Consider the following 27754-nt stretch of genomic DNA (forward strand, 5'->3'; position numbering starts at 1 on the left):
TTCCATACGGGCGATAGTTTTGGAGTTAGAGCGCTGTATCACTAAGGCTGGGACACCCTGTATACCTTTCTCCTCGGCTGCCGCTGTGTTCCCCACACTACTCGACCGCGATTGAGCGTTCGGCCGTGTTTAGTCAACTTTACAAGGGCTTTTCTCATACTTCAACACATTTGATCGAAAAACTAGAATATACGTTTTGTAGTACACAACGTCAAATATTCAAATCTGTTTTAAAAATAAAAATCGGTCTTTCGATAACGTATACAGGTCCGATGGAAAAAAGCGCACTGAAAAATTCAGATTGCGATTGTGAGAAAACCACCTATGGTGGCGTTAATGGAGACCTTTTATATTTGTACCTGACACCCGTCATAAGTCAAGAAATGATAGAGAAAACATACTTAGACCGAGAATGGAGTAGGACAGGTAGTATGTCGAGTGATAAGGAGTTTTACAAGTCACTAAGTAATTATTGCTACATTGTGCCTTCGGAAGAAAACAGAGATGAGTTGTTGCTGACCATAAGGATAAGAGTAGCCTGCGACAGGGAAAAAGTTAGAGTTGACCCTGAACTGAGCTTTGAACTGCGCACGCAGTTGGCGATAGATCAACAACAGGCTAGCACAAGTAGAGCGGTAGAAGAAGTTGAGCACTCAACATTCTGTACAGTGCTCGTGTTTGGGGCGGCCTCTTGCACGATGCTTAGTGGCGTGTACTGGTGGCTGGAGAATAGAAGTGACAGAACTGTAGTGAGAGCAGCGTCCTTGCAGCAAGAACATGTAGCACCAGCATGCAAGTATTATGCCTGACATTCAAGAGTATGAAGGGAATTTACCTGTGAGTCCACGAAGACCATAGAAGTTGTCAAAGCGAACATCGACAATGCAATAGGCTGGCTCAGAAAGATAGGCGTTAATTCTGAGAAAATTGACTCAGTCAGCATACTTCAGATGATATCCACCAAATTGACGAAAGCATCCGCTATGATACCAACTAGTTGGCACATAGGTCTTGTGCCCAGCTTGTACACATTGTTTGGTTCCGTATTAATTGGTACATGATATGTGAGTTTGGAGGAAATGCTTGGAGCGATTCTTGCAACGGGGTTTCTGTTATGCTTGAATACCGCAATAGCCACTTTAATGCCTTTGCCAGCCGCCGCCGTATGTGTGGTAGGAGAAATGTTGGCGTTTATTATATCGGCTATAGTCAGCAGGAAAAGCGTTCTATATGATAGCTATGGAAGAAGCTTGTCGTATCCGGCCAAGGCTTGGAGATTATTTTTCGGTGGCATTGGGGGCCTGGTGCTGGGAAATTTGGGATATATTAATAAGGTGTCTTATGAAAAGTATAGAACCATGTGTTCAACACAAAGTACTGTATTCTATTATGAAACTCATGAACATAGTAGCCGACATATGTTAAGATTACTAAGTGAAGACCTAGGGATCATAGCAAGCTTCGAGTATGATAATTCCATCAACTATGACCCATTTGAGTGGGAATATCATGTAAATGAGCATGAAAGCCTAATTGTTACCATTTCAAGACAAGTGGATGGAGTGGGCAGTGCATTGTCTACCTCCATAAATGAGTTTTCCACTACTGCCGCTTTTTGTGATAGTTTAATGTCAATAAAGACTAACCCGGGTGACCCAGCTAGGGTACCTCTAATATCGGTAGTTCAAACAGACGAATTAAGCGATATATACCAATTTACAGTCTATTTACGAAAAAGTCCATCAGACGGGAGGGCAGGCTTTCCGGACAGGCCCTTACAGATGCATATCATGTGTATGTTGGTGTGCCAATGGCTTTAATGATAATTTCCGAAGAAATAAAGTGGATTTCGAGCTGGCAATACCACGAAGAAACTAACCACAGCTTGGTGAATAATTTGTTGATAACAATACCTACTGCTCTAGCCGGTATTTTTGGCAGCGTTTATTACATAAGGAAGCCGGAAATGAGAGAGATATTGGAGAGATCATGGAGCTTTATGCGAGATGGTATATCTAGACTGTTGTCTATATTTGTGTCTACTCTTGCATCGGTCATGAGAACTAGCTTCAGATGGATTGGGAAGCAAATAGGAGAAGGCGTTATGCAAAATCTGCCTGGCTGGGTGAGACCGGCGTCTGATAATGAGACAACAGCAATAACATTGGGAGAAGCCTTCTCTCCATCCTGCCCCGAACTTAAGGAGGTAGGATTGTGGCTGAAGCAACAATGGGCTGCGAATAGCGGTCTTACTTTAGTAGAAAGAATCCATTTGAGCACGAAAATTGCAACACGCCGTAATAGTGGATCAATTCCTCCCTTATCCTGCTGCATTAGTTTAAAATTTATAAGCAAAAAACGACAAAAATCACGATTTTTTAGTATTAAATTGTAAATAACAAGAAAACAGAACAGAGTTGGGAGTGAAAAACATATATCTATTAATCTACGCATCCCCTTTTATGTAATTGCACAATCGATTTGCTGTTAGTATTTTTGTCACAAAAACGCTGTTTTAATTCTCTGCCGATTGGCCTAATGTTATAAGATACATGTAGTATATATTCGAAAAATCTTATTAATGCACGTAACGGCGATATCCCAAATCTCAATACGTCCACGTTCTCGATATTTTGTTGCTTAACTAAATTAATATTATTAAAATCTTAGAGCAAAATCGCCATTGGCTAAGTTTGCCTTATACTTTGTATAAGGTAACTCTAACTACCAGCGATCGGCTCCTATAAGGCGTGGGAGACCACAGAAGGATTTTGAAGAATGCTCATTTGAAACTAAAAAATGAAGAGTCGAACATCTTGCCAAGACTTATAACGCGGATGAGCTCGCTTTTGCTGCATCGCAAGCTTCAGGTGCAACGACCGCGATTATGAAGAAATCTTTAACACCAATGGAAGCGTTGGCCTTGTACAATCCCCTTGATTTGTCTGAAAGAAAGTATAATATTCTAAAAAATGCTGTTAACGACATTCACGACAAATGCTTTCCTTCCTTATACAGGATTCAAAGAGCAAGGAATGATTATTTGTCTAAGAATATAGAAGTTTCTGAAATAGGTGCTTCAGTTAAACTGCAAAACCTTTTAAATAAGACTTGATAGCATTTCTAATTTGGTCCAAATAAGTGAACATGTAATAGCTAAATTGGTTTGTGAATGGGGATTTGACATAGCGTTTACAAACAAAAATTTAGCAGCGCACAAAATACAGACGAATATATCTTTTTAAGTGCTTTTGTTCCGATAAAATTAGTAATTTCTGATTCAAATACAAATTTATGGTTAAATGAGTATCCTAGCTCACCATTATTCTGTCGTCCTATTAAATTTACTTTCACTAAGGAAAGTCCAGATTTAATTCGTAAAGAAGAAAATGATATTAAAAATGAAATAAAAAAACTAGAACCCTATAAAGTACGTATAAATGACCATGATTTGTTTGTATTTTTGATTCCCACATGACAATGGTTGACGGCAATGTCTGTAATGTTTTAACTGAAACAAATTCTACGGCCACATGCTTTATTTGCGGAGCGAAACTTTCTGAAATGAATGAGACGATAACAGTAAAGAAAGCTCCGAATCCAGAAAATTATCAGTATGGCCTATCTCCTTCGCATAGCTAAATTAGAACATTTGAGTGCCTACTGCATATAGCATATAGCTTGCCATTCAAAACCTGGCAAGTAAGAAGCTCTGAAAACAAAGCTATTTTTAAAAGGCGAAAAAAAATACGAGAAACTTTTAAAAATCAGACGGGTTTAGTAATTGATACGCGTAAGCAAGGGTTTAGGAGCTCGAATGACGGCAATACAGCGAGATGATTTCTCTCCAATCCTAAATTAACCTCCGATATAACTGGAATTGATGAGCGTCAATTATATTTAGAACTATATGGATGGTATTAATTCAATTTGTTTATAACAGGTAATACATGACTAGTAGTATGTATAAGATTCTTATTCACGGCATCCACATAATAAATTTTTTCGACGTACCCATAGGACAATTATCTGAAGCATTGGAAGCAATGCATAAAATTTTTAGGAAAAATAGATTAAACCACGCTCGCAAAACATCAAGAAAGGATACATGTCTTGATGGCATGAAAAATCTACTTATAATGTCTGACCCCTACTTACAATTAGCCTCTAAAAGAAAGGTAATTCGAAAGAACAAAAGTTTTGATGTTGATGTTCAACAATTTATTAAACCGAAATTCCAAGAGTCTTTAATTAACTCCTTGAACATTGAAACACCGAGTGATGATCTCGATTCCGACGATTCGGCCTAAACTATTGTATTTTATTTAAAATTATCATTTAAAATTATGTGTAGATATTATTTAACATTAAATTTCTCTATTGTCTTTTTAAAATTAATTAATTAATTAATAATTGTTTAACAAAGATTTTTGTAAAATATTATGTAATAAACTTTTTCTTCATTGTTTTAACATACTTATTTACTTTTTTTACCTTTTTCATCAAGTAGAATATTTCTGAATACTGATTTGATTTTTGTCCTTATTTCTCATATACTCATCGCACTGTGCGTCGCGTCGGCGACAAAAACTAGCAACATCGAAATCAGAAATCCCCGAGACGGCTAACAGAGTTCCTCGTAATCGTCTTTCCTATCCGAACCGATCGAACGAAGAGTTCTCCCTTCTCGACGTCGTCTCCCAACCGAACCGACTGTGCGAAGAATTTTCCTTCTCGCAAAGATCGTTCTTCCGATTCAACTGCACGAAGAGTTCTCCCTTCTCGTGCATTCGCTTCCTCACCGAGATCACGTCGACGCGACGTGGCGCCGTGTAGTTGTCTTTAGTTTTAAGTTTTTGTTCTAGATTTAAGTGGTGTATAGTCTAAATTTGGATTCCAGCGAGAGCTGGGAAATTAATAACTAGAATCTAGGAAATCGTGTCAAGTGCTTTATTTCACGGAGGAACGCGTTCCCCTCTACCAAACATCGAGAGCGAGTCGAGGTGGTGCAATTGCACCTGGCGCCCAAGAAACCCTCAGTGACGAGGAGGAACGAGTCGTCCTTAAGAATCCACGTCACAGTAGTTAAATTGCCTTTTAATTACTTTCAGGTATCTTTAACTACTTCAGATTTGAGACGCCTTTTAATTATTTTCTGGGCAATTATAAGTAGTTATTAAAAAGTAATTGGATTACAGGTAGTAATTAAGTAATTGCAAATACCATTACAACAACCGGCGAGTAAACTAAATAACAGGTCAGTAATCGTTTTGGAAAATACCTCGTGTACAGAGGAAGAAGCCATAACTAACACATGTAATGATTATTTGAAATTCTTTGAAGTTGCACTAGAGTTCGAAGGATCTTCCAAATTCAAAAAGATTAATTATATTCATATTTACAGAAAAACCAAAATAATTCAAGATATTGAAAGTATCAAAATGATTAACCGCAGAGTAGCGGAAGTAAGGGTTAAGGAGGGTGTTTGGTCTAGCAGGTCTAAAAAGTCGATTTCTTTTTTTCTTAAAAATCTTCCTAAACATGTGAAGAATGGTTTTGCAAAGTTATAGCATAAAATTCGATCTTGAAGTATAGTTAGCAGCGGTGTGCGCCAAGTAGGTACAACTGAACACGGACTAGCCCACCCAGCGCCGAAGCATCTTAGACGGGTAGAGTTATCGTATTGTAGATACTTGTTAAAGATTCACATGGTAAGTATTATATAATGTCAGCCACCTACGAGAATCTATTTTACCGACAGGTAAAATAAAAACTTGCTGCGAAGCAATATGCCATCGATAATAAACACATCAAATTTGATTTTTTAACAGAACAGTCGAATTTTCTTTTGTGCACGTATATCTTTCTGCTCGTATTTTATCGCGTGTATTATCAACATGTAATCTCAAAAAAGAGGAAAATCCAGTTATGATTGCGCCGCAAAACCGCGTAAACGAATATTTTATGGTGTGACGTGGGACATAGATTCCTGCGTCACAGCTTAAATAATTTTTAAATATTATTATTATATATATATATTTTACTTGCCTATCGGCAAGGTCAGGTCTTTGTCACAGCAGTCCCGTACGGGCCCTGGTTCGTATGTGAATTTCTCTTTCGTATTTAATAGGGTGGACGGTTAGGATGCGAGCGGATTCAACGGTGAATTTAAATTAAATATTGAAAGCTATTTTACTATTGAAATATCATTATCTGATGTGTATTTTAATAACCAATGATTAGACCTTGAAATTTACATATTTATTATAGATCACACTCTTTCATTCTTTCAGTTAATTCATATAAAATTGAACATAAACTGTATAGAAGAATACAATAAAAATATATATATTTATTCGTTTCTGGGATATCAACTAGGGTTATCCCGGAATGAATTATATCATTTATTAATATCCCAGATTTGAACAACAGTGATTTCATATGATAAAGAAATACAATAAAAATTGTCGGAATAATCTTATATGAAAGATCAATGGAAATACTACCCGAGAACATCAATTAGGGATTCTCCGGAAATGAAATATCATTTATTGATATTCCGAGTGGTCACAACAAAATAAAGTCATAATCATTTATACAAAAATATTGATTGGAAGAAAATCAACTCACCACTAAATATCTTTACAATACAAATCGAGAAAAACGCTGGTCTCGATGTTCTGAGTTGTTCTGGTCGCCCTGTGGTTGAAGGAAAAACACACGCACACGTTTTACGGTTATAATTAACGCTAAATTATATTTACAAAAAAAAGGATTTAATATCAAAGTATTTAAATAAATTAAATTAATAAAAGAAATTGAATAAAACGAGTTGTTTTACGAGGAACTAGAGTCTTTGCCTACCACTCACTTCGTATAATACTACTAAGTTCATGGTAATACAACTATGCTCAATTTAGCTCGCTCGGACTAATATCGCGGTTCGTGCGACTGTACGATGAGAAGTGAGAAGGCTCGTGCCTTGCTCGACCACGTAAACTCGGTGGAACATTCTAGAAACTTTGGAGACAAAGGATTTTAGAACCACGTGATCGTCGCCAGTTTATAGAAAAAGTCTTCGAGATTTCGCGACTTGGTAGACGCAAGAATTTGGTGTTTACGAGTTGTACCTCGTCTCGCGCCTCGCGCCCACCAAACCGCTCGATTCGTCCTAGCGACAACGTGCGCGCGGACGAACCACGCTGCTATTCGAGTTACGGCTTCGGTATTCAGAGCGTACATGGAGAAGAAATAGCAAAATAAAGGTTTAACCTAAATGCGCGATATTTACATGTTCTTCTTCCAATGATATCTGTAACCGTGATATTTGAACGGGATGGTAATATTCGATGTGCTTATCTTTCCAACAATTATACATGTATACGCCGCTGTTACATTACATGATTTAACGCCTTTCATTCGTAACAAGCAACGCATTTAACATATTTACAATACTAAACCTATTAAAATATTAACAAATTGAACATATTTACAAAACTTTATACAAGGTGCGGCGCTGCCAGCAGGGTGAAAATGGCGTGACGACGTTGATTTCAAGGAAGGAATGTGTAACTTTGTTCAAAAATGAATTTAATAAACTACCGTCAAAGGCTAGGTTTGTGTTCGATTACAACGAATTCGGGATGGTAAACCATCTCGAACACATTCCTGCCGACGAAATCAAGAAAAATAGAAATGAAAATATCGGCACGTAACAATGGCAACCAGCATGTAATGAAAAGAAGAAGAAGGAACAGCACGGAGAGAGCGCATTGTCAAGAAAACTAGTTTTCGTAGAATCGGAAGAAATTATTCACGCAGGGCATGGTTACCGGGTAAATACGCCGAAAGGGAACCCTGCCTCTATGGCCTTGACCGTAACATATGTTGTCAAGGGCACCGTACTGAGTAATTTTTTCTAATAACTTAATCATCGCACACTGCTTAATAACCCTCCAGCACCGGTGCTGTGTCATTTTTCCGACGTTAATTTCGAAGTCCCATTCCTTTGTCATCGAGAGTGTCGAGCCATGTGTTTACATTGTAACTCGATCCGTAGCAATCGGCTCTCCCCACTATTCTAACTTTTAGCGACAGAAACGTTTCGAACTTTATTTTAAAAGAAGCAGCTTTCGGGACAAAATATTAACAAAAAAAATAGGTTACGAGGCATTATTAATATGATAATAATGTTTGCATATAAAAATTTAATTTTAAGCCTTCTTTTGTAGTGCGTATGGACTTGGATTTCGATGCTTGAATAGTGACCCGGATCCGTCGTTCGTGCGAGCGCCCGGTGTCCGAGAGTTAAAAAGTTATTCAAAAAGTTGGTAAGGTATATCAGATTATACATACGAACACGCTATATACAGGGTGCGGCACAAATTAGTCCCCGCGATTTTTCAGCCCCTTCGGATGGTCTGACAGAAAAATGTTTCTTACCAACGTTAATCAGTATTTAACCGACAAAAAATGGCAATTGCTTAAAGTAAGAAAAAAATAGATTTTCAACAAAAAATCAAGGTCGCCCTCATATCTTTAAATGCAACTGGGTATTTTTAACTTCATAATATTGTAGGCGACGTCGAAACGAATTCAACGACCTGCTATACGATGACTTTCAGATAACCTTGAAAGAAAATATCGCCATGAATCAATTGCCAGAATATTTGAAATAATTCGACGGTACGTAATAGCAACGCCTCGTATTTAGAGGTAAACAAAGGAACGTAAACACTGCTTCAGAACTTAACCCACAAAAAACCAAATTTATACAGAGCCAAATTGAAAACAAAAATATTAAACGTGTACATGTAATTAATTAATAATTAAATTAAATTTTCAAACTGCATCCCATCTTGTGTAACGCAAAGTTCTGCTCTTTGTAACAAAGTCTTATGTGTAGCTTCCATTAGAGATCTTCTTGTTACATTTCTACACGCGTGAATTATGCGTTCTTTAAGATTTTCAATACTATCTACAGGTCTTTCATACACAATCGATTGTAAATATCTCCAAAGATAAAAATCTAAAGGGGTCATATCCGGCGAGCGAGCTGGCCATCGAATTGGACCATATGTTCCGATCCACCGATCCCCAAAAACTGTAGTTAAGTATGTTTTTACAATTGCAGCATTATGAGCTGGGCAGCCATCCTGTTGGAAATACATATCTTCTTTTATGTTTTCCGGGATCTCTTGCAACAATATTGGAAGTTTATATCGCAAAAAATTTATGTATCGAGTTGATGTTAATATTCCATCGTAAAAATATGGTCCGATTAGGTACCCGTTTATTATTCCACACCACACATTTATACTAATCTGCACTTGAAAATTACGTTCAGATTTCACATGTGGATTATTTCTTGCCCAAATATGCCGGTTATGTCGATTAAAGATACCATTATTTGTAAACTTTGATTCGTCGGACCATAATATTTTATCTAGTATGTGACAATCTTCTTCGTATTGGGAAACTAACCACGCAATAAATTCTAAACGTCGGGGACCATTAGATATGCGTAAATGTTGCACTAACGTAAATTTGTAAAGATGATATTTGTTATCTTTTAAGATTCTTCTCACACTCCTATCTGTTATGCCTTTTTCTGCAGCAATTGCACGAGTAGAAGTATGTGGATTTACTTCAAAATAAGCTAACACTGTTATAGCGTTATTATTATTTGTTATTGATTTACGGTGACTACGATGCTTTCCATCTTGAAATTTTCCATTGATACATAGATAACGTTCAACATTACGAAATGTTTTCGGACATGGATGATTTACATGCGGATATTGTTCCGCATATAACATTGCAGCCTGTCGAGCATTTCCTCTGCACTCATGAAATATTTGTAACATATTTGTTTTTTCACTATTAGTGTACCGGTTCATTGTTATAACGTATCTCGCAACTATGTACTCACAACACTGAACTAACAGGTCTTGCAAAACAAACAGACAACGGTTGAAGAAATGAGCATTCACAATGTTTACGTTCCTTTGTTTACCTCTAAATACGAGGCGTTGCTATTACGTACCGTCGAATTATTTCAAATATTCTGGCAATTGATTCATGGCGATATTTTCTTTCAAGGTTATCTGAAAGTCATCGTATAGCAGGTCGTTGAATTCGTTTCGACGTCGCCTACAATTATGAAGTTAAAAATACCCAGTTGCATTTAAAGATATGAGGGCGACCTTGATTTTTTGTTGAAAATCTATTTTTTTCTTACTTTAAGTAATTGCCATTTCTTGTCGGTTAAATACTGATTAACGTTGGTAAGAAACATTTTTCTGTCAGACCATCCGAAGGGGCTGCAAAATCGTGGGGACTAATTTGTGCCGCACCCTGTATAGTATGTAAAAACACACTACAACGGATCAAACTTGTTCCGAGAGTTTGTATCATGCACGATCTTTACTCGTCCCCGGTCAGGGGTTTGTCAACGAGTACTGCAACACACCACGCAGGTGTGTACACGGTTAGCCTGGGAGGTGTTTACAGTTTTGCGGGGGTCGAGGCGGCGAAGTCCCCAGCAAGCGTACGATATCAAGGCGTATGCTTTCATCGAGCGTATGCTGAAAAACCTCTTACAAACATCCAAACAGTTAAGAAACATACGTCTAAATACTATACGTTTGCTGGGAGGCTACGCCCCCTCGACCTCCGCGAAACTACACTGACGGACAAAATTAAAGGGACACTTATTTAAAACGTCATATCTATGGGAGTTTTCAACCGATTTTGGGGAAACTTCGCGAGGAGTAGTTTTGAAGCGTCCTCTAAATGTGCGCAAAGTTGCATTGGCGAGAGTTGATACGAAGGGGGTAAAGAGGGGCACGTCGAAAAACGCCACTTCTGAAAAGGCGAGGGGTGACGGAAGGGGTTGAAAAAATCAAAAAAACCTTTGGGGCGACCCTCCTCGATGCCCTCTACAAAATGCACCCTTTAAAATCCCTCTCGGGCAAACGCACCCTTCACAACACCTCACCCCCCCCCCCCAAAATCCACAATTTTTGGACTACAGTCCCGAATTTGGGCTCAATGCATTCCCTGGAATCTCCTGATCCAGGAAATGCCAACGCCCACGCCGTGCGCCCCATGGAGGGATGGAACAGTTCGCCACTTTTCAACACCCTTCGTAAGGGAGCACTACCACACCTCGAAGGGCGATGAAATTCACCATGTTTATTCTCGGTACGTTAAGGATCAATGTCATTTAAAGCTCGTTTCGAAAACTGCCCCTGGAGCTGAACAGGGTGGCCCAGAGTTAGGGCTGGTCCACCCACAGGTGTAGGGGTTGGAACGATGTTTAGTTGCATGGAACACATGAGGTACGGTCCAAGGCATTGGAGTGACACAATTTTGATCCCTTTTCCCCGCGTGGATAGCATTAAAGTATGAAAATGTCGTTTTTTTTTTGGAAAACCCACCCGCGAGTTTAGGCCTGTGTACCAGGTGAACGAGTAACCCCACGTCAACGCCGTTCGTGGATTCGGACGCGCGAATGCTTTATTAATAGGTCCCCAAAAATTCGGATATTTTGAATCACGCTTTCATTGTCAAGTCGGAGTAGATTTGAAAGAGTATTAAGTGGGCCGGATGGAGCCGGCATGCAGAAGTGGAGCGAGGGCCTGCAGCCCTACGTGGTTAGAACAGTTCAGCCCACGTTAAGTTGGAATCCGGTCTGGTCTAACCACGTATAAACAACGTGTGTAAACAACCCTCAGGCTAACCGTGTACACACCTGCGTGGTGCGCTGCAGTACTCGTTGATGGGGGCTTCGCCCCTAAACCGCCGACCGCGGGCAAGCCCCCGGACCCCCATTCTTTTACTGCACGAGTAAAAATTGTGGTATAGGTTTTTTTGTTAATAACTTTTTATTAAGCAGTGAGCGACGGTTAAGTTATTAGAAAAACTTACTCAGTAGGGTGCCCTTGACAATATATGTTACGATCAAGGCCATAGGGGCGGGTTCCTATTGGAAATATAGGCGGTGGAATGAATGAGTTAGTCTTTTATTTAACTTGACTTTAAAAACTTTATTAGAAGACCACGGAAGAGTACGTCTGTTTAGTTCGAAAGAAGCATCTCGACTAAATGCAACGCGAGGTCAGTAACGAAGAATTTTGTTACTGAACCATAGACCCTATCGGTCCCATACTTTGTCTAAACAAGTCAAGATGGGACGCAGCTGCACCCTCTTGACTTGTGTCTAGAAATGAAACCCAAACGCGCACAGATGGTTTTTTTGTTACGAGAACTTTCTCTTTCAATGAGGAGAAAATCCAACACGTCTTCTCAAAAAAATTAATCGACTGCGCTAAACTGACGATACACCTTCCATCTGCTTTTCTAGGGCAAACACATTTGGTCCAACATTTGTTGCTAAGGATTAGGGAAACCCAGAAAAACCTAATCAAACCATTATACCATAAATATAATACATATTTACATTCTTTACATATTTACATATTTACAAAATAATATGTTTATATTATTCCAATCCTATTCCTGTTCTAAATTCCAGGAATTTGACTCTTGGTAGCGGTTTGGTCATTGCATCTGCCAGGTGTCTACCTATGGGAATATATTTCAGTTTTATTACCTTCTTCTTAATCTGTTCTCTTGAGACATGATACTTTATGTCTATATGTTTTGACCTATTATGATCAGTTGGATTGTTCGCTATGCTAATACAACCGTTATTATCTTCATAGATAATAATTGGGTCTGAAATCTGACTTTAACCATAATGCTTCTCTGACACCTTCAAAAAGCGCCTTGTACTCAGCTTCGGTGAATGAAGCTGCTACATATGCTTGTTTCTTTGAAGTCCAACAAATAGTACAACGTTCAAATAATTTGAATAAGAAACCAGTAGTGCTTTTTCTGTCACTTTTATCAAATCCTCCCCAATCAGAGACTACATAACCTGTTAAAATATTATCGTAACCATCTCGAACAAAAGTTAATTTAATATCCATTGACCCCTTCAAATATCTTAGTACTCGTTTTAAACATTTCCAAAGCTCTTCATTATTATTGTTAAGATATCGGCTTAAAATGTTAATCGCCGTACATAAATGTGGTCGAGTACATAACATTAGATACATTAAACATCTGATAAGATTTCGACAAGGTGTGTCATATTTCTTATCGGAATTCAAAGCTACATAGTCTAGTTTATTGTCTAGAGGTGTGCTTACAGGTTTACATTCTAACATATAAAATTTGTTTAAAACTGTTCGGATATATGCACTCTGATCCATTGTAATTTTGTCTTTACTTCTCTCGATCCTTATTCCCAAAAAAAGTTTAATATCCTTTAGATCCACCATTCTAAATCTATTCATTAAATAGTTTTTAAAGCTATTAATTTCTTCAATATTAGCAGTAGCGATCACCAGGTCATCTACATAAAGTATCACATATATATTTTTCAATATATTTCTATTGTCTAAAATGTAAATACATCTATCAACAGATGAATTTTGAAAACCTTTACTTTTAAGAGTTTGATCAAATATTTCAAACCAGCATCTTGCTGCTTGCTTTAAACCATAAATGGCTCTATTTAATTTGCAAACTTGGTTTTCTTTATTATCAATTCCTTCAGGAATTTTCATATAAATTTCCTCTTTTAATATACCATTCAGAAAAGCAGTTTTTACGTTCATATGATGATCTGACAAATTATACTAATTTGCAAATGCCATTAAAAATCTAAAACTTGCTATTCTTGCAACCGGTGCAAATGTTTCATCATAATCAATTAAATATTGTTGACTGAAACCTCTCGCAACAAGGCGAGCTTTATATTTTAATGGGTTTCCAAACTCATAGTTTTTAATTGTAAATACCCATTTACAGTCTACAATATTTTTGTTTTCTGGTCTTGGCACTAAACTCCATGTATCATTAACTATAAGGGAATTAATTTCTTCTTTAATTGCCTGTTCGCACTGGATTTTATCGTTCCTATTTTTAATTTCCTGATACGATGCAGGAATTTTACATACAAGAGATTGAGCACACAACATATAATCATTTTGCTCATCAATGTCATTATACGAAATAGGTGGACGAAGTTTAATCCTATCACTCCTTCTTACCTCAGGCGATAATTGTCTTTTATTACTAGATGAAGGGCCTGGGATATCTGTTTCAATTACAGATTTATTAAGTTTATCACTTAATTCAATATCTGTATTTGCCTTTTCTGTTTGAGATTTTAATATATCTGATTTATTACTATCCGGTTTCTGAGACACTGATTTTGGCTGTATGTCAGGTGAATCAGTTTCAGACTGTACCTCTACAAATCTGGATACTAAATCGGTTTTATTATGATGGGAGTTTTCTGCATTAACCCCTTCAGACTATACCATTACAGGCCTGGATTCCAAGAAATTTGTCTCATCTACAATTACATCTCTAACAATGGCAAATTTATTTCGTTCCACATCCCACACTTTATACCCATTCGATTCATAGCTTACTGGAATACCTTTCCAAAACTTTTCTTCAAATTTTGTTTGTCTTGTTTTATTATGAATATAGACTGTGGAACCGAAAATTTTTAAAAACATTAGTTGAGGCTTTTTATTATGCCACAATTCTTATGGTGTTTTTTATTCCTTTAACGCCTTAGTTAGGGTTAAAGGGTATAGCCGGGTTTGGGGGTCAAAAGTGCCCTTAGACCGATTTCGATTCGCGATGATGTATTCGATAGGTTATCAAAAAAGACTAATCTGTGCCAAGTTTCAAGTTCCTATCTCGACGGGTGGGGGAGTAAACAAGAAAAAACAAAAATCACGATTTTGACCAATTTCTCTTGTCCTACTGCATGAAAAATTTTGAAAAAAATCAGAGATATTCCAGTTAGTGAGGCACATATTCCAGAATTCTTTCAGATTTTTCAGTTCAAAATCCAAACTGTGAAAAATAAAAAACGCAAAAAAATGATGAAAAATGCCGGTTTTGCATCGAAGGAATCTCAGAACTACGATTATAAAATTACAGGAAGTGTATATTATTGTTATTATTGTCCTCAATTTTTTTCATATTTTTAGGAGTGGTGCGCCGTAGTTGGAAAAATCAAAAATCGATTTTTTTCGCTGTTTCGGTGTGTTAGAGCAACTTGTATAAAGAATTTCTGTATACTTTTTATGAAATACATAATTCTTAATGTTTTGACATCGATCAAAACAGTATAGGTATTAATAAAACTAATATATCTAACAATTACAACATACACTTTGAGGAATATCTTCAGAACTATCTACGATATTTTCCAAGAGCGTCCGTGGCGCAAGTGATAAGGTGCTCGGCTGTTGAGCCGCTGGATACTTTTTGAGCGTAGGTTCGAATCTCCAGTTGGTACATATTTTTTTTTTCGTTAATCATATATTTTTTAATTTCTATCAATGCAACAATGATAAATACTTATTTACAAATAATAAAAACATATTTTTATAATGTTGTAACATGTATTATATACATAAGAATAATTTTGGAGCGCTCATGCCACCGCTCCTCTTGTCAAGTATCTTATCAACTACGATATTGTTTAACACGTCTTACACTAAAGTACTATATGAAATTCAGTTTCGAGTCACTTATCTTTAGTTTTGTAGTCAAAATGCAGTGTAGAATTTGTGTTGTTATCCTTAATCCACATCGTTATCTTCGCTGTATAGTTTACAACCAATTCTTGAATAGAAGTTGCAAAAATATAAGAATAATAGATAATAATCGTAATGAACGATAACCAATCTCTTTTATTCTAATTGATTTCGCGATTATTTTATTTGCAATTGTAATTGACATGATGAGTTTACAATTACTTTTACGGCCATCGTATTTTCAATTTCATTAGTAATTGTCAATCGTTAGTCATGTTCGCTTTTTTCTACACTGATTGTCTCTCGAAAATAATACACGGAAAATTCACAACATGGAATATAACCTCCGCGACCACTATTAAGGCGAATTGGATTATTGCTGGGACCATTTCAAACACCTTTGTAAGCATGGCTTTCATTTATAAGGGGGGCCCACAACGCCAATTGTTTCAATCCTTAATAACATACAAATTGTTTTTTGGACTATGAGAAATCCTCTCTAGGATCTTTCGATAAAGAAAGGTAATGGGAAGGGTAACTTGCGAACAAAATGAGGGTACGAAACGTCTGCGCCAAAGTGAATGGAGGGCAATGTATGTTCGTCCGCGTTTATTAGTTTATTACATTGCTTCGGCTTGACGCGATCCTTTCGAGTTTTAAACGCTACTATAGCGATTATTTCTTACATTATTTACGACCCATAAAAGACGATCACGGGACGAACTCACCAACACCTTTACAACATTGTCAAAACCTTCGATCAGTTCTCCTAACTCCTCCCCAATTGTAAAATATCCTACTTTGAAGAAATGTACGGAAACGAAAAACGGTCAGTCTTGGTTCGAATGCCAAATGCAACGGACGATCGTCGGGTGCCTTATTTCGAATTCAATGCTATTAACTTTACGTGTAATATTGTGAACTGTTACGCGTGTTCATATATTATTTATCGGTATAATAATTTTCAAATATTGTTTATCGGCGTGTATTTTTTGTGTTTGTGTTTATCCGTGTATATTCATTTCTTGTTTTTAATATGTCGTCTGAAGGAGCACACTTTTTTGAAAGGAAAACCGACCATACCAAGTGCATTCGTTGCAATATCTTTATTCGCAAATCGCATGGTCAGTTTAAGAAAATCCAGACGGAAGTTGAAGCAGTTAGTTATTCTAGAATTTTAGAAAGAGTGGTAATTATTGGTGATAAATTGTGTAACAAGTGTCGCATCTTCGCTTACAAGAAAGGATTAGTTACAAACTCGGATTCGGAAGATTCTCCGCGTCAGTTTGAGGCGACTTCTATAGTCGAAACTTCTTCGGTAACTGAAACCTCTTTTTCGAATAGATCTGTTCCTTTAGGTGAAGCTTCTTCTTCGGTTATAAGTGTCCCTTTAGCTACAACCCGTTCTTCAGTTAAAACTGTCCCTTTAGCTGTACCCTCTTCTTCAGCTGGAGGTTTTTCTTCAGCTGGACCTTCTTGTTCATCTCAAAATCTATCGACTGAAATAACTTCACTCGGCACCACTTTAACTGAAATACCTTCGAATCAATTATCTTCAATCGGAATATCTTCACTCAATATATTGTCTGACGAATCATCAACTTCATCTTCTGCTATATCTTCAAGTGAAGATCCATCGTTTGTTAGGGATTTGAGTAACGTTGATCATACATCTATTCAATACGTAGAAATGCCATTTAGTAGAGTTGTTTCTACTCATGGGTACTGCTTCGTTTGCGGATCAAAATCAAATATAATAAATGTACCAGCTGAAACTCGAAAACAAGTATTTATTATGCGGCGACTATATGTTCCTAGAGGAAATCGGTGCTGTCGTAGCCATTTATTAAAGAAACGTTTGTTTGAGCAAGATGTAATGAATTTAAGAATACATTCTAATAGTACTTTGATCGATACCGAAGAATTGAGAAATTATTTTGAATACTTTTCTATGAATTGCAATTCAGATATTAATGATAAAGTGGGCGATTTTACACTTTCGGAAGAACGACTTAAAATATTTACAGGTTTAACATGGAGCAATTTAATTAAACTTCGGGAAATGATGACTTGTATGAAAAAATCTCAGCAACGCGATATCACTCAGGCTATTGTAGTATTTCTTTTCAAATTGCGTACTGGCAATTCAAATAGTGTGATAGCTGCAGTTCTCGGTTTAGAACGCGAACAACAAGTATCCGATTTTTGTAAGTCAGTTATAAATTCATTCCAGAAAGATATCCTTCTTGTTCATTTTGGCGTTGCAGCATTATCGCGGAACAATTTAATAGAAAATTATACATCTCCGGTTGCTAAAAAATTATACAATATTTCAGATCAGTTAGCGCTAATTTTCGATGGAACATATATTCGTCATGAAAAAAGTTCAAATAACGAATATCAGAAGAAATCATTTTCCGGCCAAAAGAAAGTACCGTTGTGTAAACCATTTACAGTTTGTACTACAAACGGTTATATTGTTGATATGTTAGGGCCCTTTTATGCAAAACAGAATGACGCAGAGATAATAAAGATTGTCATGCAAGACCTCAATGGTTTGCAAACTCTTCTGCAACCTGGAGATATTTGCATCGTCGATCGAGGTTTCCGGGATGTACAAGATGTTACAAAGGTTCGTTGGGTTGTCGAAGCTATACACGGAATCATAGGTCAGAAATATCGACTTCTTCATCATCAGTTAGATAACAAATTGCTTCCAAAGGTCGGAATATTGTGCAGAATAGCATGTTTTTTAAATAACGTCTTCGGAAAACGTTTAAACTCGGACACAGGGCTTTGCGACGAAATTGTTCATAGGATAGTTTCTGAAAAAAATGTTGATAATACATTAGCAGTGGAAGTAGAAAATAAACGTTGGAGTAGGCGAAAGATTCCTTTTAAACAATTATCACCTTCCGAAATTCTTGATTTTCCTGAAATGACAGAACGCGATCTTAAAATTCTATTTACTGGTTCGTATCAATTATCTCAAGCAGTATCGTATTTAGCAGAACTGATGGACGACGAAAATAATATTAATATTCGGTGCCTTAAAGAATCTAAAAATATAGTTAAATTCGAAGGAAAATCACGTCACATTAGCAGTAAAACTTACAGATGTTACATTGATTACACACCAAATTCAATAGGCTACACAGGTATTAAAAGATATTGTTGCGAATGTGCTAATGGTAATCGTACAATTGGTTGTTGCTCACACGTAGCAGCAATTATTTATTTCTTGTCGCATGCTCGGTATCTGTCAAAAATTGTACGCCCTGCAGAAATTCTGAGTAAAATATTTAACGTTGAACAAGTGACAGCTGTTATCAACGAAGACAGTGATGAGGACTAAGGATAACACAACATGAGGACTGAGGAATAAGGATTACAAAACTAAAGATAAGTGACTCGAAACTGAATTTCATATAGTACTTTAGTGTAAGACGTGTTAAACAATATCGTAGTTGATAAGATACTTGACAAGAGGAGCGGTGGCATGAGCGCTCCAAAATTATTCTTATGTATATAATACATGTTACAACATTATAAAAATATGTTTTTATTATTTGTAAATAAGTATTTATCATTGTTGCATTGATAGAAATTAAAAAATATATGATTAACGAAAAAAAAAATATGTACCAACTGGAGATTCGAACCTACGCTCAAAAAGTATCCAGCGGCTCAACAGCCGAGCACCTTATCACTTGCGCCACGGACGCTCTTGGAAAATATCGTAGATAGTTCTGAAGATATTCCTCAAAGTGTATGTTGTAATTGTTAGATATATTAGTTTTATTAATACCTATACTGTTTTGATCGATGTCAAAACATTAAGAATTATGTATTTCATAAAAAGTATACAGAAATTCTTTATACAAGTTGCTCTAACACACCGAAACAGCGAAAAAAATCGATTTTTGATTTTTCCAACTACGGCGCACCACTCCTAAAAATATGAAAAAAATTGAGGACAATAATAACAATAATATACACTTCCTGTAATTTTATAATCGTAGTTCTGAGATTCCTTCGATGCAAAACCGGCATTTTTCATCATTTTTTTGCGTTTTTTATTTTTCACAGTTTGGATTTTGAACTGAAAAATCTGAAAGAATTCTGGAATATGTGCCTCACTAACTGGAATATCTCTGATTTTTTTCAAAATTTTTCATGCAGTAGGACAAGAGAAATTGGTCAAAATCGTGATTTTTGTTTTTTCTTGTTTACTCCCCCACCCGTCGAGATAGGAACTTGAAACTTGGCACAGATTAGTCTTTTTTGATAACCTATCGAATACATCATCGCGAATCGAAATCGGTCTAAGGGCACTTTTGACCCCCAAACCCAGCTATACCCTTTATCAGAAACGTTGCAGTAAGAACGGCTTCACTCCAAAAACAATTTTCTAAATTTGCCCCGGGAACCATTGCACGAGCCCTTTCGGTTATTGTCCTTACCATACGTTCCGATACACCATTTAACTGTGGAGTTCGAGGAACTGTTAAATGATAACTAATACCCTTTTCTACACAATATCCCTTCATCTCGTTTGACAAATACTCTCTCCCGTTGTCACAATACAAATTGACAATTTTCAAATTAAAATGAACTTCACTCTTTGCTACATAGTCTTGAAAGACTGAAAGTATATCTGATTTATGTGTAATCAGGTACGTAACACAATAGTGAGTGAATTCGTCTACAAAAAGAACAAAATAATTTTTGTCATTAATTATTGAAGGAGTAATAGGACCACAGACATCAGTATGTACTATGAACAATGGTCGTTTTACATGACTTTTGTCTTTTGTATTTCTGAACGGTAATCGTGCTTGTTTTCCATTTATACAAGCTTCGCATAATTTATCATGGACTTTAACTTTTGGTAATTTATCCATGTCTAAAAACATTCTTTTATTCTTTAATTCTAAGAATTTATTTTTCCCGATATGGCCTAACCGTTGATGTCATAATTCATAATTACTGGTTTTATTCAAGACTATTGTTGAATTTACTTTATTTGAACAAACCATAAATTCTACACCAGTTAAATTGTTCAGTGGCTTACCTGATATGATGACTTTACCACTTTTGCATATTTTTACGCCTTCTTCTTCGAAGGTTACGGTCATTCCGGCCTGCTGCATTCGGCGTACCGACAATAAATTGTAGGGTATGTCTGGGCAGTAGTACACATCCTCTATGGTACCTGGGACGCCCTTGTTGGTGACGACGTTCAGCAACCCTCTCTTTGTCTCAGCAATAAATGTCCCGTTCTTTGCACAGAAATTTTTATTGGCGTTTCCAGGACTTGAAAATTTTACGCCAAATCTTCTCTATTTATCAGATGGTCTGATGCGCCCGAATCAAGTAGAAACATTATACTGTTTCCATTTGCTTGTTGATCAAAATCCCCAGCCATGAATGTAAATCTGGGGGTATTGTGTTCGGATGTACACGATGAATTTGTCACCTGCACCGTTTGTACAGTCTTTTCTTTTTCATTTTCGTGTTGAATTGTTTTCTTATAATAAAAACAATCCTTTTTAAAATGGCTTTTCCTGTCACAATGGCGACATTTTACAGCACTTGATTTATTTGGTTTAAATTTTCTTTCTGGATTTTTCTTGAACACTTTTGCACTTTGAAAGTTTATTCTTTTTTGCACTTGATGCCTATTCGCTTGGAGTACTTTCAGACTTGTGTCACGAGAATCATCCTTTAATTTTATCTCGTGATCCAGAAGTCTTGTTTTCACGAATGCCAGCGTTAAACTGTTCTCCGACAGTGTTTCTATAGCTGTTATTACACCGTCATATGAAGCAGGCAAAGTTAATAAAAAGTGAGACACTTTGTCCGTGTCTTCCCGTCTTGCACCCGCTGCTGCAAGCTCCGATATAATATTGTCAAACACTGAAAAATGTTTGACCAGTGGTGTATCACTTTTTAATTTTAACGTTAGTAGTCTTTTCCGTAATGCTAATTGTGTAGTGAGGCTTTTTCGCTCATATATAGAGTCCTAATTTTCTAGCACTTGTTTTGCACTATTGTTCGTTTCCGCGAAACTTAAAAATGAGTCCGACAAATACTCAATAATTGTATTTTTCGCAGTTCTGTCTGCTTTGACCCACTTTTCACTTAACATGTCCAGAACTTCGTCGTTGATAACACTAATTACGTTTAGTTCTGTTAGCAACGCACGAATTCTAAATTTCCAAACACTGTACTTTTCACCATCAAATGGTTTAATGTTTCTTTTTAAATTTGCACCTTTCATTTCTTATATTCACTAATTAATCACTGCAAAAATTACACTACGGATTATACTACTGATTATTACACTAACATACACACACTTTTATATATATTTATATACACAGCAATTATAGTTTTTTGCTTTTCAGTTTTTATTTTTTTTTTTACTCTTCTATTCCACACTACACGCAGATAGCACCGCACTAATCTGGGCCCATAACCTATTGAAAATATAGGCGGCGAAATGAATGAGTTAGTCTTTTATTTAACTTGACTTTAAAAACTTTATTAGAAGACCACGGAAGAGTACGTCTGTTTAGTTCGAAAGAAGCAGCTCGACTAAATGCAACACGAGGTCAGTAACGAAGAATTTCGTTACTGAACCATAGACCCTATCGGTCCCATGCTTTGTCTAAACAAGTCAAGATGGGACGCAGCTGCACCCTCTTGACTTGTGTCTAGGAATGAAACCCAAACGCGCACAGATGGTTCTTTTGTTACGAGAACTTTCTCTTTCAAAGAAGAGAAAATCCAACAGTTCCCCTATTCGGCATTTTTACCAAAATATCATTTGCAGAAACAGAACACCGTGGATTTGCCTTTAAAATTGTAGTACAGTGTAAGTGTGGAAGAACATTGATTAATTCTAGCCCTTTTATACAAAGTGCATATGAAGTGAATAGAAGAATAGTGTTCGTTATGCGACTTTTGAGGAATTAGCCTAAAAGGAATAAATTTATTTAGTGGTTTGATGGATATCGGTAAAGGTTTTAGTAAATCCGTATATTATTTGATTTTGAACCATGTGTATGACGCCGAAAAAATTGTATTCCTAAATCTGAGTAAAAAAGCTGCACAGGAAGAACAAAAAGAAAATGAGAAATATGAGAGACCCTTGAACGATTTGAAAATTTCTGGTGATGGCTCGTGGAAGGAGCGTGGATTTTCGTCACTGTACGGAGTAATGACACTTATCGGTTACTACACGGGCAAAGTGATCGATGTTCTTGTAAAGTCTAGTTGCTGTAGCATGTGTACGCACTGGAATAATAAGGAAAAGAATTTTAAAAAATGGGCAGAAGAATACGAAGAAGAATGTCATGTGAATCATGAGGGATCAGCAGGAAAAATGAAGGGCGACGTGATTATAGAAATGTTTGTACGGTTTGAAGAATTATACGGAAATTATATTGGCGACGGCGACTCTGAAACTTTCCAATGAATTCTTGAAGTAAATCCATACAGCGATGATTTTGCAGCGATCAAAAGTGAATGTATAGGGCACGTTGAAAAAAGAATGGGTTCTCGACTCCGAAATGTCAAGACCAAAGAAAAGCTCGGAGGTAAAGGGAAATTAACGGATGTTCAGATTAAAAAACTTACCTAATACTATGGATTAGCTATTCAACGTGATATTGATTCACTCCAGAATATGAAAAAATGCAATCATGGCCACGTATAAACATTTGATCTCGACTGATAAAAATCCGATACACGAGGACTATTTGAAAGGTGATGACAGCTGGTGCAAGTACCAATCGCCGTTGCTAAAGGAACCGAGTATAAGCATCTAACTCCTCTTCACCCGGATGTGCAGAAGCATATTGTGGTGACTGATTCACCGGCGATTGTTCCGACACGCGTAGAGTGAGTGCGTGGTGAGTGTGTGCTACAGTGAAACGCTAAAAGGCACACAGGGCCCGAGACAGGCAGTCGAACGCAGGGGGACCAAATATAGTTGCGGGGAAGTGAAACCACGTTTTTAGATGGTGAACCAAATCTACGCGGCGCTAGTAGGCATCACATACACATATCTAGCGTATCGGTGAGTACCACCAGCACTGGTATGAAAATTTCAGCGTCGGCGTCGGTAGCCGTCGGTTTGCGCTGGTATTCGTCGTTATTTAAAGCCCGCGAGAGCGAAACATTTGAATGACGAAGTAACAATCACTCACGTGGCGGTGGTCTGGTAGACCAGCGTGAGTTTGATTACTTTGCGAGGTTTCATTGTGTTTTTTTGTGTTTCTTTTTTGTGAAATATTACGGTGCCTAGAAGATGTTGTTAAACCTAATGATAACTCCGGCATAACATTCAAGCATTCGTGGGTTAGAACGGCTGAATGTCTCCCGCGTTGTTCGTTTGTTGGAGTGTGGCTGTGGGAGTTGGGCGTTGAGCTAAGTGTGATTGGCGCGCAGCATGTGGCTTGTGTATTTAGTTTATTAAATAAAATATATATTCTTATTCACCTTAACGGTGTTTATCGTTTTTCACTGCAAAGAGCAAACCTTCCAACAGATGTAAAGTGAGAGGATGCACCTCACAGGGAAATCTGCTTCGGCAATTTCCAGACATTATAAGTAACAGAGAACGCTGCCTTAAGTGGATAACAGCGTGCGATAATCCCTGCCTCCAGGATATGGCTTCATTAAAAAATGTGAAAATCTGCGATGTCCACTTTGAGGATTTTTATAAATTAAATATCCGACTAAGCACTTCAGCAGTGCCAACGCTTCATTTGCCAAGTATGTATACATAAAATAAGCATATTCATAGTGTATTTTATTATTTATAATTTCTATATTTTATAGAACCTGTAACTGTTGAAGCTTCAATTTCTGCAGTAATTCCTTCAGGAATTACTGAAGTAATCGAAGCAACAGATGCAATGGAAATTATGACATCGCAGACACATTCTGGTAAGGAAATGTTAATTTAATTTTATCATGTCATGTATAGAATTGGATAATTTGTGGATGAAGCAGATATCTAATTGTCAAACATTTGTAATGGATGTTACAGATGGGCACAGTAGTACGACACCTGAGGCCAAAGAGACAATTGGTGTGCCTTCTACATCTGGAGTATCACAGAAAAAAAAGGTACTATTATAGAACATATTGCAATTATATAAACATTAAATATCATGGATATGTTATTTATTTTAACTGCAAAAATGAAAAAAATATTTCCGATTAAAAAAAAAAATTTCGGACAACTTTCGAATGTCCGAAATGTCGGAAAAAATAAATTTCATAGAACATTTACATTGAATGATAAGTTATTTGCTCTATCAATACAAAAGCAAAGTCCACGTGGGTATCAGTATCTTTCCAGTGTATTTATCTTGCCAAGTGTCGAGACATTGAGAAAGGTGGTCGTTAAAATTAAATTAAATCTGGGTATTTGCGATATTGTCTTCAGCAATATGGCGATCGCGATACAAAAGTTTAAACATGACAACCAACGGTTTTGTGTGTTGTCTTTTGATGAAATAAAGCTTAGTCGCGGACTTTACTATAACGCCAAATTCGATTTAATCGAGGGACTTGTAGATTCGGGATTCGATCGGTGTCCCGACATTGCTGACCATGCTCTCGTTTGGATGGTAAGATCCATACACGGAGAGAAACCGTGGAAACAAAGAGTGGCATACTCTTTTTGTAAGGGTACCATGCAATGGCCGACAATTGCACGTACATTTAAGGCCATAGTTCGGAAATGTACTAGCATTGAATTGAAAGTTATCGCTTTAGTTTGCGATCAGGGGCCAAGAAATGTACGTGCCATGAAGGAGTTACTTTTCGACACGCAGCGCCGGAGCGGATTGTCAGGCCATGGGCGTTTCATCATGGTGGATACTCAAAAAGTTGTGCCGCAGTTTGATCCGCCACATTTATTAAAATGTCTCCGCAATAATTTATTAACGAAAGATCTTGTTTATATCATTGACGGTGTAGATAAAGTCGCGAAATGGTCCGATATCGTAAACGCCTACTACATCGATCGTAGTCTTGGCAGTTTTAAATCATTAAGAAAGCTGACGGAGTATAAAAAATTTTTTAATAGACGAGTATATCGTATATTGAATTAAAAAACGCGTTTCTACCACCAATCGTTTTTTGTTAAATTTAAAAAAGCCGATCATTGAAATGCATGGATTGCCGGAACGTGCCGTTACGTACAACATGCATGCCAAAGATAAACCATGCAACTAACAATTGTATTATTATGTAAAGGCATTTTAATAATTCTTTAAATTAATTTCTTCGAAGAAATGAACTTGTTTTTTTTTATCTATCAGAATTTCATTTGTTCGCAAGGAGAAATTTTCAAAAGAAATAGTTTATTAAAAACTACTTTCTATTTCTGCTCCGGGAATTGTATCTGGTATGGTGTAGGGGCAGCATGAAGTGTAGGATTTCGAAAGACACTCTGTTGTGTAATAAACTGAGCAGCTTAGTCTATTTCTCTATTATTTGAGGTACGTATATGTCAATATGAAGTATGCAGTAAATTAGATTCATAGATGGACTGTACATAATTATCATCTCTCTCCCTCCCTCCCTCCTTCTCCCCCCCCCCTCTCTCCCTCTCTCTCCTCAGTCTCCTGCGTATCTATCTTGCGCACATGCAGTACTTGTGTTACAATCGTTTCTCTGCTGCTAGCATTGGTACCACGGTGCAACTTATGTGTAGTCGGATGTATACGGTGAGTGCACAACAGTCAAAGGGTGAATATCATGAAAAGAAAAGCCAGCATTACAAAATATACATACCCCAACTTTAGGAAGATTAGATATAACTTTTTCTTTTTGTACATCTGTATCTACAGCCTCTTTTTGGCACTGATATAATATCATATTACTTGGTGATGAATTTCGTATTACAGTAGCAGACCGTTTTATAAATTCCACTGTTTCCTGGAGCTTCTTCCTGAAAATAGAAAATAACTATTAAATGTAAAATAATAATTTAACAGCCATACTGTACAACTCGTCAGCACGTAAAACTTAAATTATTGTGAAATTATAAGTATATTTGAAAATATATTAAAATGTTCAAGAATCGATTAGTTATTAGTAAGGACTTGGAATTACATTTATACAGGGTGTTTTGTTTAAATCGGAATGGATAAGTATTTCATAAGGAGATGAAGCTGTTTCGTACAAAGATTTTACTCTGTTTCGTCTTTTCTATCAGACTTCCCTTCTAAGATGTCTGCCATTATGGGCAAATGCAACCGCGGAGCCATAATGCGTGTTTCCACGTAGAACATACGACTAAAAACCTAACACTTTTCCAGTCAAGTGCTTATAATAAAAAGTCTATGGATTTTGTAGCTCGGTTGTTTCGCGATTCGAATAAATTACATGTGGTCTGCCTTTCAATAACAACCCGACACTGTGCACCGAAAACCTTCTCGACTATACTCATTGTTAGTCAATCGATTGCCAAATTGATGTACGTTCCGTGTCCGCTTCGTCTGGCCGAACCTGACGACGTATCACGCCTACAATGCACGCGTACGTCACGTCCTCGGCCGGCTTTACGAGGACAGCGGTCCGCTTAATTTTGGGGCGCCGTCTTTTCCTGCTCTTCCTCTTGCGCTTTTCGTCGACGGCCCGCTGCTCCTTTTGAGGAGCTCTTCGGTGCCGTCGAGTTGCCGGAGCACGGCACGGTGGACGGACATATTGGAGGCGTTGAAAACAACGTTTCGGCTCCCGGACTACCTATTGCCAGTGATGACGGATTATCTCCGAGACCGCATGGGTATGCCAGAGGATTCGTTTCTCGTCGACTACGCTGACGACGTCACCGTGGTCATCACAGCACGCTCAGCTCAAGCTGAATCAGGTCATGTACCGAGTAGAGCGATGGATGGAAGACCACGGGCTGCAGCTGGCGATTCCGAAAACGGAAATCGTCATACTGACACGCCGACGGATCCTCACCATCGTCCCGATGATTGCAGAGACCGAGACCATCCAGACCCGGAGGTCCGCGAAGTACCTGGGCGTTGTCTTGGACAACAAGCTCAGCTTCGCGGAACATATCCGGAGGGACTCGGTCAGGGCGG

At 37.4% G+C, this 27754-nt stretch overlaps 1 protein-coding gene across 9 annotated transcripts in view; it reads right to left on the reverse strand.

Moving 5' to 3' along the window:
• The window catches only part of LOC128882793 (ubiquitin carboxyl-terminal hydrolase 45), a 186791-nt gene that overhangs the window by 141332 nt on the left and 17705 nt on the right, over positions 1-27754 (reverse strand). For all 9 annotated transcript variants that reach the window (XM_054134544.1, XM_054134541.1, XM_054134540.1 and 6 more), the window contains one exon: positions 26454-26610. In XM_054134544.1, coding sequence (XP_053990519.1) covers positions 26454-26610 — 157 coding nt within the window. The remainder of the gene's footprint in view (positions 1-26453; positions 26611-27754) is intronic.

Source organism: Hylaeus volcanicus, unplaced genomic scaffold, assembly GCF_026283585.1.
Source record: "Hylaeus volcanicus isolate JK05 unplaced genomic scaffold, UHH_iyHylVolc1.0_haploid 12186, whole genome shotgun sequence".
In the NCBI taxonomy this organism is placed as follows: domain Eukaryota; kingdom Metazoa; phylum Arthropoda; class Insecta; order Hymenoptera; family Colletidae; genus Hylaeus; species Hylaeus volcanicus.